The sequence below is a fragment of the Eubalaena glacialis genome, chromosome 10, assembly GCF_028564815.1.
Source record: "Eubalaena glacialis isolate mEubGla1 chromosome 10, mEubGla1.1.hap2.+ XY, whole genome shotgun sequence".
NCBI lineage: Eukaryota > Metazoa > Chordata > Mammalia > Artiodactyla > Balaenidae > Eubalaena > Eubalaena glacialis.
The window spans coordinates 15,482,890-15,495,006 of record NC_083725.1 but is presented as its reverse complement, the minus strand read 5'-3'; the positions used below and the strand labels follow the sequence as shown (position 1 = coordinate 15,495,006).

Sequence of the window (12,117 nt, the reverse complement as noted above, 5' to 3'; positions counted from 1 at the left end):
ATCAGCGACGGGTCCCCCGGCCGGCCCGCCCAGCCGGGAGCAACCGGCTCTAGGGGGCTGGCTGCTTCGGGCATCCTCCACTGAGAGAGCAGCGTGTGGTGGGTGCTCCTCGCGGGGCCCCACCGCCCCGAGTTCTCGGGGCATCTTCAAGAGGGACCTTCTCTATAGGGACGGTCCTCTCCTTCATGGCGTCCTCTGGAAAGGGCATCTCGGTTGCGACCTTTAAAAACACCTCGTTCCTCGTCTTCCTCTGATCGTCATGACCCCGACTCTCCCTGTAACCTTCCTAGAGGGGGTCCTCCCTCCACCAAGTCTCCTTCCTTCTCGCGGTCGCATCTCCCTTAGTCCCTGCGCCCCGGGAGAGTCCACTAGTATCTTAGAGGCTTCCGCGGCGTCCGCGACCCCTTGACGGTGCCAGCTCCGGCCGCCAGAGGGCGCCGTCGGAGGCGGCGCAGTGCCACCGCGGCCTCTCCTCTGCCGGCCGAGCCTCGCCCCCGCCGCTCGTGCCGCCGGAAGTGGGAGGTGTCGCGCGCGGGCCGGCGCTCGACCCCTCCCCCCAGGCTCTGCCGCCCCCTCCCCCCGCTCCGCCCGCTCAGGTGAGTCCCGTCCCTCCCCCCTTCCCTCCCGGGGGCGCGGCGGGGGAGGTGTGTGCGGGGCGGGCGCGCGGGCGGGGGCTGCGGCGCGAGGGGCTGGGGTCGGGGCGGGGGGGCGTGGAGGGAGCTGCGGGGATGGGGGGCGGGGGTCCCGGCCTAGAAGTGGGACGGGGGTGGCAGCCGGGCGGGGGGCGAGGGCAAGGTGCGGAGGGGTTCTGGCCGGAGGAAGCGGCAGGCTGGGCCAGCCCCCTGTGGAGGGCGGCCGGGACCACCGGCGTCGCTTCCCCCCATTGTCCCCTTCGCGACCGTCTCCCGATCTCCCCCCGAGGACCCGTCGCTCCCAGCGTCGCCGTCTGGTCGCCGCCGGGTTGCGGTGCGGGGCTTCCCTTGGCTCCTTCGACTTAAAGCCCCCTGCCGCAGCCTCTTGCCAGATGTCCCTGCCCCTCTCCCCTTTGGGCTTTCAGCCACGGAGTCGCACGTAGGACCCGTGCCCCGTGGTTTCGTTTCCTGGGCACCAAGGACCCCCGGCCCGGGCTCTGATGGGGCAGGACGTTTGCACCTGTGCGAGCAGTAATGGCGATCTGGGCCCATTTTCTCCCGGGAGCCTCGTATAATTTGATGAGGGAAACTGAGGCACAGGGGATCTCCGGCCTGGGACGGAAGTGTGGACACAGCCCAGCCTCCATGCCTGCCCTATGCGCTCTTGGAGGGTCAGGGATGTACCTGGGATGCTATTAAAATAAAAACAAGAATTTAAACTAACCCTGTCTTACACCACCAACCACCCGCCCCCCCCCCGCCCCAATATTCATTTTTATTCTTCCTCTTCACCATAGAAGGCGTGAGTTTATCCTGCAACATCTCTTACTTGGATTACCGTGTTTTTCAGCTTCTCATTTTCATGCTGGAGTAACCAAGATTCTCATACTCGGGCACCTTTAGTAACTCTAAAGAGTCTGTACTTTCCTCAGTCAGTGGTTGTCAGACTTTTCCCATCTGTGGGGAACCCAGAGTAAAAGGGAAAGATCCTTGGATTGTCCAATAAAATATTGCTTTTTCTGTCTCACACGAACATCTTCAAATTAATGGAGAATGCTTTTAATGTAACAGCCATAAAATGATTTTAAAACATAAGCTATTATTGATATTAGGCCCAAAATCACATCCTGTGTAAATGATACTAGGCAAGGTAGGTAGGCATGTGGATCATTTGGAAGATTCTCATGGTCTGTGAGACTGCATTTCTCCTAAAGTGAAAAAGCTTTGCGCACATATATATTTACATATGTGTGTGTGTGTATATATATATACACACACACACACACATACACATATATATAGTGTGACGTTTGAGGATTGATATCCCTTGGGACCTATTGCATGTAATGGCTCTTTTAATATCCTACTAGAGAATACCCTTAAGTGTTTTCTCCTGGAGCCCAACTTTTTCTTTGTGTTTCTTTTCTGATATGACTCTGTTGTATGGACATTCTGAGAGGGTGAGATACATTTGTTTTGAAATTTTGGAACTTGTAGCCTGTACTTTGTTTCTGAATGTGCAGAGCATGATGGCGGCATCTGAGGTAGCTGGCGTGGTGGCCACTGCTCCCAATCCTCCGGAATCCTCGTCTAGTGTATGTGCTTCCAAACCAGACGAAGTTCTCCCAGACGGTCTAAGGTAACGTGTGGACTCTCAACTGGGAAGATTTCATTTGGGTAAAGGGCTTTGGAGATGGGCTTCTTACGGGAGTGTAGTTCGTCTTTCCCCTTTTTGGCTCTAGTGACATTGCATTAGACGAAGCTTTTTAAAGGTAGGGACTATCTGATCTATATTTGTATATCTGGTACCCAACACAGTATCTGACACTCAGCAGGCATGCTAATTATTTGTTGAATAAACAGATTAAAATACAGGGGGTCAAACTCATTTGAAAATGCAAATATTTCCCACCTTCTCCTACATGGACTATCTGTTTATTTAACTATATGTTTATATGTTACATCTGTATGTGTATATATATATACACACACATTATATATACATGTACATAGACACGTGTGTATGTATCTATGTCTGTCTATAGGTAAATAGATAGCTTTCTTAATATGGCTTACTGCTTCATGTATGTATTTTGCCTTCCAGCTAAACTCTTGAGGACAGGAATTATGAATACCCAACCTTGTGTTTTATAGTGCTTAAAACATGGTTATGTATAATGTTGTACTAGGTTGACTATGTATCCTACCTCAGCTCTTTTTTTTTAATATTTACTTATTTATTTATTTATTCATGGCTGTGTTGGGTTTTGTTGCTGTGCGCGGGCTTTCTCTAGTTGCGGCGAGCGGGGGCTACTCTTCATTGCAGTGCGCGGGCTTCTCGTTGCGGTGGCTTCTCTTGTTGCGGAGCATGGGCTCTAGGCGTGCAGGCTTCAGTAGTTGTGGCATGCGGGCTCAGTAGTTGTGGCTCGCTGGCTCTAGAGTGCAGGCTCTGTAGTTGTGGTGCACGGGCTTAGTTGCTCCGTGGCATGTGGGATCTTCCTGGACCAAGGCTTGAACCTGTGTCCCCTGCACTGGCAGGTGGATTCTTAACCACTGTGCCACCAGGGAAGTCCCCTACCTCAACTCTTTTGTAGAGTACCTGGGACCTAATACAACAGATAACACTGTGCTAGCAGCTTTACATGTGTTAACACATTTAATTCTCTCAACAATCTCAGCAGGTAGGTGCTAATGCTATTATTCCCATTTATAGGTGAGAGAACTTGAGACACAGAGAGGTTAGTAACTTGCCTAAGGTTACCAAGCTATGTTGGAGTCAGGGTTTGAACCCAGGCTCGTCTGACTCCAGCATACTTAATAAATGTAACAAATCTGTTACATTTGTATTTATTATTTGTTATTAAGTGAGTAATGGGAAAAAATGTTAAGTAAACCTAACCATAAACTTGGATCTTCATTTTATAAATAAAATCAGACACATACTACTAGTAATAATAATAACAGCTAAGGTTTATTGAGTGTTTACTGTGTGCCAGAATTAAATACACCAGATGCTTTATCTCATGTAATCCTCACAATAATCTTAGGTAGGTAATATTGTTTCTGTTTTACAAATGAAGTTATGTAACTTGCCCAGAGTTAAACAGCTAGTAAATAGCAGAGTCAGGATTCACACCCAGGTACTGTATCTGCCCAAATTTATAATTAAGTGTCTCCTCCCCCCACCCACTTAACCCCCAGCAAGGAATCAGCTTAGAGTGTTTATAAAGATTTTCATGTCACAAGGTGCTCTCTCTGTTGTTTTATTTTGAACAGTAGGTACTATTGAGGAAAGGAAGGCACAATCATCTGAAGCCTCAGTCAGTACTAGTTTGGAGTCCTTAAGGGCATAGTTGACAGAAGCAGTTGTTTGTTTTTTTTTTAATAGCAAAGGAATTTAACACACATTATTCCTGGTAAAAGACTTACAGTCGTGAATGTTGGATGTCATTGTAAATAGGTTTTGAAGATCTCTTAAAAGCAGTATGGTAAATGGTTGTAGCAAACAATAAAACAACGATTTCAGTGTATACATGTGTGTATATTTGTTATCTGGGGTAAAAGTTCTGCTGGCAGCTTCAATTTTGGGTTCAAAATTGTCTGTACTTCAGGCAACTTGGAGTGAAGATGCTATGCTCTGGAAGGCTGTTGGTGGTTCTGGTCAAAGATCTGTAAAATGAATTTGAATGAAAATTATTTTTGTGAAACGAGAGTGGAATTTAAAACAATATTTCTAAATTAATATTTTATTTATTAAAATATGTGTAACAAAATTAGTACATGTACCTAAATGAAATATTCTAACTAACAGTAGGCTATTTCATCTACATCCCCCCAAGTTATTAAAATTGACTCCCACCAAATTTTTGGCTCTTCAGAGTCATTTATGTGTGATCGTTTACTGCTGACTGTCTGCAGAACCCAAGTTCTTCACCACCACACCATACTCCCTGCATGTGGGATAGAAATCACAGGGTGGAAACTAAGTTCCTTTTCATTCGGGTAGTTTAGAGGGGCTTATATAGTCTAGTTTTGTTCTTCTAGTGGTTATGTTGAAAGTATTATATATTTAAGCCTCTTTAAGATTGGGTGAAGAGAGAAACTTTTTATCTTATGTTTTTGATAGCCCCAAAGACCCTGCACAGAAGCACAAGAACTCGCCTCTGTCGAGTGTAAGTAACCAAACGATAACCAAGGAGAATAACAGAAATGCCCATTTGGAACACCCAGAGCAGAATCCTGGTTCATCAGCAGGTGACACTTCAGCAGCGCACCGGGCGGTTTTAGGAGAAAACTTGATAGCCACGGCCCTTTGTCTCTCTGGCGGTGGGTCTCAGTCTGATTTGAAGGACGTGGCCAACACAGCGGGAGAGGAGGGGGACACACGCCTCCGGGAGAGCCTCCACCCCGCCACTCGGTCTCTTAAGGCAGGGTGCGATACAAAGCAGCTTGCCTCCGGGAATTGTCCTGAAGAGAAGGCCCCACAAGCCTCCATCCTAAAGGAAGGGAGCAGGGACACAGGCTTGGATTTCCCACCTGTGGTGCCTCCAGCAAATGGGGTTGAAGGAGTCAGAGTGGATCAGGATGATGATCAGGATAGCTCTTCCCTGAAGCTTTCTCAGAACATTGCCGTCCAGGTCAAGTATCAAGTTTCTACTACTAAAACGGAATTTGGGCTTTTAATTTTTTTTTTTTTTTGAGGGCAGGAGATATTTCTTCATAGTTGGTGGAGAACTACTCTGTCTCGTTTTTTTACTGGCAACTCCTATACTATTTTCATACGGTGCTCTGTGATGACTTCATTCTGGTGTTCAATAAGTAACAGCCCGTGTCTAATCGTGACGACCAGGAGCTTCATGACCTACATACAATCACTTTCACTGAGTAATTGATGAGTGTAGGTCATTAGCATTCATATTTCCTATCTTCGACCTTGCAGGAGGAATCCTTGTTAATTCTCTCACCTACATCTTAAGAAGTACGGTGTATCCTGCCTTCTAGTGACTGGTGTGCTTTTTTGTAGCAGGAAGGATGAGCACAGTAAATTGTAGGGGCCAAAATTCTTATCTGAGTCTTGAGCTTGTCTCTCCATCAGTTGTTGGGTCTTGTTCAGCTTATTTTGTGGGGTAAATGCTTCATGCTACATGGATGTCAGTGGACATTTGCCAAAACTACAGTTCTCTTGCTATGAAGCTGATAAGGGGAAAGAGCAAAAAGTTAATTTCTCAGTTGCTTGTGGCAGATTTCTCTGTGAAAGGACAAGAGCAATTCTGCCTTTTAGAATGTCTCTGAACAGTTCTGGATATAATTGTTTCTTTCTTTATAGACTGACTTTAAGACGGCTGATTCAGAGGTAAACACAGATCAAGATATTGAAAAGAATCTGGTAAGTAGTTAAACTGCAGTTGTTCATGTATGAAACCATTAATGCAGAAGATCTAGAGTCTCATCATCTCAGTTGGAAAAGGTACAGGAATCTCCTTTATAAAATCCCTGACAGATGGTCAGCTAACTTCTACTTGATCACCTCCAGAGATGGGAAGCTTACTACTCATGAAGCAGCATATTGCATTTTGAAAATAGCTCTTATTGTTAGATCTTATTATGAGGTGAGAACAGAACCACTAAAACGTCTTGTTATAGTTCTCTCTTGAGCTATGTAGAGTAAATCTAAATCCCTTTACTTGTTAGCCCAAAATATATTCAAAATGTCTTTTTAAATGCTTTTTCCTCTTATCCTTCAAGTCTGAACCTTTCTAGGTAAAACATCCCTAGATGTTTTTTAACATTCTTCTTTACTTCATATGATATATTTTTCAGTCTTTTTTTTTTTAAATTTTATTTATTTATTTATTTATTTTTGGCTGTGTTGGGTCTTCGTTTCTGTGCGAGGGCTTTCTCTAGTTGTGGCAAGCGGGGGCCACTCTTCATCGCGGTGCGTGGGCCTCTCGTTGCGGAGCACAGGCTCCAGACGCTCAAGCTCAGTAGCTGTGGCTCACAGGCCTAGTTGCTCCGCGGCATGTGGGATCTTCCCAGACCAGGGCTCGAACCCGTGTCCCCCGCATTGGCAGGCAGATTCTCAGCCACTGCGCCACCAGGGAAGCCCAGGTAATTGGTTTTTAAAACTTAGAGAACTTCACATTTATATTTGTTAAAGTGGTCCCCTTGATCTTTCCCTGGCATTTTGTGGCAAAACTTCCACCCTGTAAGTGTGTGGATATCTGAATGTCCATCTTTCAAGAGGAAGGATAACGCTAGAAAAGGCACCCTAAGTTCAAGAAGAGGTCTTTAGGGTAAGATATGTTAATTGAGTGGAAATAAAGAGGAAAGCCAGGTAAGAATGTGGATATTTGGTGCAAGTTGAAGAAATTGAGGGGCAGATGGAAAGAGGTAAGTTATTGGAGTACATTAACCACATGAAAACTTTTAAATAGAGAGTAGCAACTCAGGAGTTATTTATAACAGGCAAGTAAAAAGATCCTAGAGATGAGAGACCTGATGGCGATGTGCTGGGTGAGAACCAGGCTAGGAGAGAACCTCCAGGGGAAGGAGGAGAAGTCGCCTTTTCTTAAGCACTTATTCTAAGCACTTTACATGGAGTGTTTATTTGGTCCCCACAGTTGTAAGGCGGGGTTCGTTGACCATATAGCAATTGAAGGGGCCAACTAAGAGGTTATAGATAAGCTTTAGCATCAGTCTGAAACAGGGGTGGAAACTGGCAAGCCATTAGGCCAAAAGGGGCCCAGGGTTGTGTTTTGTTTGGCAGTATTCTTTCGGGTGGTGGTGTGGCCACATGCTGTAATTTATTTTATTATTATTACTTTTAAAATATTTATTTATTTATTTAATTTGGTTGCGCCAGGTCTTAGTTGCGGCAGGTGGGCTCCTTCGTTGCGGCTCCAGGGCTCCTTAGTTGTGGCATGCGAACTTTCAGTTGCAGCATGCACGTGGGATCTAGTTCCCCGACCAGGGATCGAACCGGGCCCCCTGCATTGGGAGCGCAGAGTCTTAACCACTGTGCCACCAGGGAAGTCCCTATTATTATTATTTTTAAAACACAATATGATTATATTTTAATACACAACCAAAATACAAAACACCATAGTAAGTTGACAACAGTAGAACATGGTATTTCATTTGCATTGCATGACAGATGGTTAACATTCTTAGTTTTAAATGAGCTCTCCACATGCTTTTAAAAAGGCATTGGGACTAGGCAGGTATTAAGCTTAGTGGCAATACAGGGAACTTTGCTCCTGTTTTATTTGCTACCCTTTTCATGCATTTACAGTAATTGCCCACTGCCTACATTTGAAATTGTGACTCCTGGCTCTCAGGACCAATTCGCCATCAATGAAACAAAGTAACAATGTGTAACCCTTTGGCTTATTAAGATGAGAATTGTATCAAGTAATTTACTGTATGCCTTTAAGCCATCCATTTGTATGTACTAATAGTATGTACCTTGAGACTTCTTTCCCTGAAGACTAGAGTTTTTTCCCCATCCTGTGTTGTTATAAAGATGCAATATGGACAGAGGGGTACCATAAGGAAGTAGAGAGAGAAGAAAAGAATCCTCTAACCTACTAGTTTTCATCAGTTGGTTCTTAACCTTTAACTTTTCTTGGGTTAAGGTCCTCTTTCAGAATCTTTTGAAAACTTTGAATTCTCATCTCAAAAAATTTTATACACACCTATCCATAGACCTCAGGTTCAGAATCCCTGTAAAGTTATGATGCTAAGGTGTCATCTGTTTAGTGAGCGTTAGTCACATTTCAGTACATGGACTAAGGACTAGCTTATCCCAAAGCTAAAGTCCCATCTTGAGAGCTTATTTTTTTATTATCGTAGTGTGATAAGTTTTCCCCCATTCACTTCTAAAACCTTTCTTTTCTTTGAAAGTAGTTATCGTCTAATGAACAAATTCAGTTTAATGCTCTGTTTAAATTTTACACCAGTTACCTTATACCAAATGTGTTTTAAATTGACCCTCTAAGTTTTAGTGTTCCTTTGAAAGGTAATCATTACTTTTCTTGATTTATTAATGTGGGGGAGGCAGAGCTGAACTGTGACCCTTAGAAGCTTCACCTCTTTTATTGATTTATTTATTTATTGGCTGCGCTGGGTCTTCGTCGCGGCACGCGAGAGCTTTAGTTGCAGCATGCATGCGGGATCTAGTTCCCCAACCAGGGATCGAACCCAGGCCCCCTGCATTGGGAGTGTGGAGTCTTACCCACTGGACCACCAGGGAAGTCCCAGAAGCTTTACTTCTGCTCTCTATTTATATGAGAACTTGCCGATTTGACCAATCTGAATACCAAGTGCCCCAGAACTCTTTGGTGGATCTGCCAATTTGTAGTGCTAATGACCAGTAAGGAGTCCAGTTTCTGGATGCATTTTGAGTAGTCGACCTGTTCTTTGTTTTTGCTCGTTCTTCTTCCTCTTAATAGATAAAATACCTTATTTCTCTTATTCCCTACTGCAGGGAAATTAGCCTATAAAGGGTCAGTTAGTAGATATCTTAGGCTTTGTGGGCTATATGTGCTCTTTTGTAACCACTCCACTCTGCTGTTGTAGTGTGAAAGCAGCCAGCCAGCTGTCGGGTATGGCTGTGTTCCTATAAAACATTTACGTATAAAAATGGACGATGGGACTTCCCTGGTGGCGCAGTGGTTAAGAATCTGCCTGCCAATGCACGGGACACGGGATCAAGCCCTGGTCCGGGAAGCTCCCACATGCCGCGGAGCAGCTCAGCCCTTGCACCACAACTACTGAGCCTGCGTGCCACAGCTACTGAAGCCCGCGCGCCTAGAACCTGTGCTCCGTGACAAGAGAAGACACCGCAATGAGAAGCCCCCGTGCTGCAATGAAGAGTAGCCCCCGCTCACCACAACTTAGAGAAAGCCCGTGCACAGCGATAAAGACCCAATGCAGCCAAAAATAAAATAAATAAATAAAATTAAAAAACAAAAACAGGTGATGGCTGGATTTGGCCCACAGGCCATAGGTTGCCGTCCTCCATCTTAGCGCAGTGTTGTACAATAGAATTTCCTTTAATGATGGAAGTGTTCTGTATCTGTGCTGTCCAGTATAGTAGCCACTACTCACATGTAGCTACTGAGCACTTGGAATGTGGTAAGGTGACTGAGGAGCTGGATGTTTACATTTTTTATTCTAATTAATTTAGCTACAGCAGCATTGGACACTGCAGCCATAGCGCCCTGCATGGTGCTTTGAACAGGGACATGGTGAATGTTTCTTGCAATGAAATTGGCGAATTAAACTTCTCATCTGTTGTTACCAATAGGATAAAATGATGACAGAGAGAACCCTGTTGAAGGAGCGTTACCAGGAGGTCCTGGACAAGCAGAGGCAAGTGGAGAATCAGCTCCAAGTGCAATTAAAGCAACTTCAGCAAAGGAGAGAAGAAGAAATGAAGAATCACCAGGTATTCTGCTTATATTAAAATTGGCAATAAGTAAAGCTATAGTCCCTAATCAGACTTTAATTTTGTTTTCAAATTAATAGAAATAAAAAAGCAGTATTTAACTTTTTAATGGTTATCATAGAATTTTAAGGATAAACAAGAACCTTTGAGGGCATCTCGTCCAAACTCTCACTCCTATTTTGTTTCAGAGAGGAAAGGATTATTTATTTAATATATTTGTTTGACTGCCTACCTGGAAAGTCATTTGATTAGACTCCTGTCTCATACTATATTTAAAAATACAATTCTAAGTAAATTAAAAATACACATATAGGGCTTCCCTGGTGGCGCAGTGGTTGGGAGTCTGCCTGCTAGTGCAGGGGACGCGGGTTCGAGCCCTGGTCTGGGAAGATCCCACATGCCGCAGAGCGGCTGGGCCCGTGAGCCACAATTACTGAGCCTGCGCGTCTGGAGCCTGTGCCCCGCAACAAGAGAGGCCGCGATAGTGAGAGGCCCGCGCACCGCGATGAAGAGTGGCCCCCGCTTGCCACAGCTGGAGAAAGCCCTCGCACAGAAACGAAGACCCAACACAGCCATAAATAAATAAATAAATAAATAAATAAATAAATAAAATTAAAAAAAAAAAAAATACACATATAAAAACTGGAAAAAAATTTTAAAAATCAGAAGAAAATTTAGAAGAATATTTATATACCTTAAGTTGCAAGAGGTCATTTTAACCCAGGCAGAAAACCTAGAAGATTTTAAAAAATTAATTATATATAATTTAAATTTTTGGCATGGCAAATGATATAGAAAACAGTCAAAAGATCAATATTAGACTGAGAGAAAATATTTATAGCACATCTGATGAAGGGTTTAAGATGACATTCTGAGATTCCTACAAATTCATGGTAAAAGCCAAACAATCTAGAGAAAAACCAGGAAACGTTACTGTATTACTCTCCTATTGTAATAGTTTTCTACTCTAATAGTTTCCCATTGCTGCTGTAACAAACTGTCATGAATTTAGAGCTTAAAACAACACAAATTTATTATCTTACAGTTCTGTAGGTCAGAAGTCCAACATGGGTGTCACTGGGCTAAAATCAAGGTATTAGGAGGGCTGCATTCCTTTCTGGGGACTCTAGGGGAGAATACATTTCCCTGCATTTCTGGCTTCTAGAGGCTGTTTGCATTCCTTAACCTGTGGCCCCCGTCTCCATCTTCAAAGTCAGCAACGTTGCATTTCTGTAACTGTGCTTCCCTAATCACATCTTCCTCTGATCACAACTGGGAAAGTTTCTCTGCTTTTAAAGACCCATTTGTGGTTAGATTGGGCCCACCCTGATAATCCAGGATTGTCTCCCTATCTCTTTTGTTATGGAAGGTAACATAGGTTCCAAGGAGTAGAACATGGGCATTTTTGTGGGGAAGGGCTTATTATTTTGCCCATAACAGTTACAGTAATTCACAGAAGAGGAAAAGCAAATGGGTAATAAATGTATGAAAATAAATTCAGCCTTACTAGTGTTGATCCATTTGTATAGCAAATATTTTTTGAATTCCTGATGTACGCTCTGAAGATTTAGTGGTGAATGAAACATAGTCTCTGCCTTCATTGAATGCTTATTCTAGTTGGAGGAGACAGACAATAAAAACAGTAAAAGAATAGGAGGTAGTGAAATGCTCATTAAAATTACTAGATACCATTCCTCCCTCTTTCCCAAGAGATTGGGAAAAATGAAATAAGTTGTCAAAGGTAAGGAAAAAGGAACTCTTTTTAGACATTGGTAGGAGTGTGAATTGTTACGACCTTTTCAGAAAAGATATTAGGGGGACTTACCTGGCGGTCCAGTGGTTAAGACTCCAAGCTTCCAATGCAGGGGGCGCAGGTTCAATTCCTGGTCGGGGAACCAAGAATCCCACATGCCGTGCAGCGTGCCAAAAAGTTAAATAAATAAATAAACAAGTAAATAAGTATATAAATAAATAAAGGCTGAAGAAAAAGATATTAGGAATTGTCACTTAAAATTTTAAAGTGTATGTATACCTTGA

At 43.8% G+C, this 12,117-nt stretch overlaps 1 protein-coding gene across 5 annotated transcripts in view; it reads left to right on the top strand.

Annotated features, from left to right (window-relative positions):
• The first annotated feature begins 517 nt into the window (after positions 1-517).
• Positions 518-12,117, top strand: part of RNF214 (ring finger protein 214) — a 48,664-nt gene continuing 37,064 nt past the window's right edge. For 3 of the 5 annotated variants that reach the window (XR_009702365.1, XM_061203608.1, XM_061203607.1), the window contains exons 1-5: positions 518-596; positions 2,156-2,271; positions 4,759-5,269; positions 5,959-6,018; positions 9,940-10,080. Coding sequence is in view for 4 of the 5 variants with exons in the window: in XM_061203608.1 (XP_061059591.1) it covers positions 2,159-2,271; positions 4,759-5,269; positions 5,959-6,018; positions 9,940-10,080 (825 nt within the window). In the remaining variant the exon portion in view is untranslated. Of the gene's footprint in view, positions 597-2,155; positions 2,272-4,758; positions 5,270-5,958; positions 6,019-9,939; positions 10,081-12,117 lie in introns of those variants that run through there. The other 2 variants (XM_061203610.1, XM_061203611.1) reach the window with 2 other exon arrangements.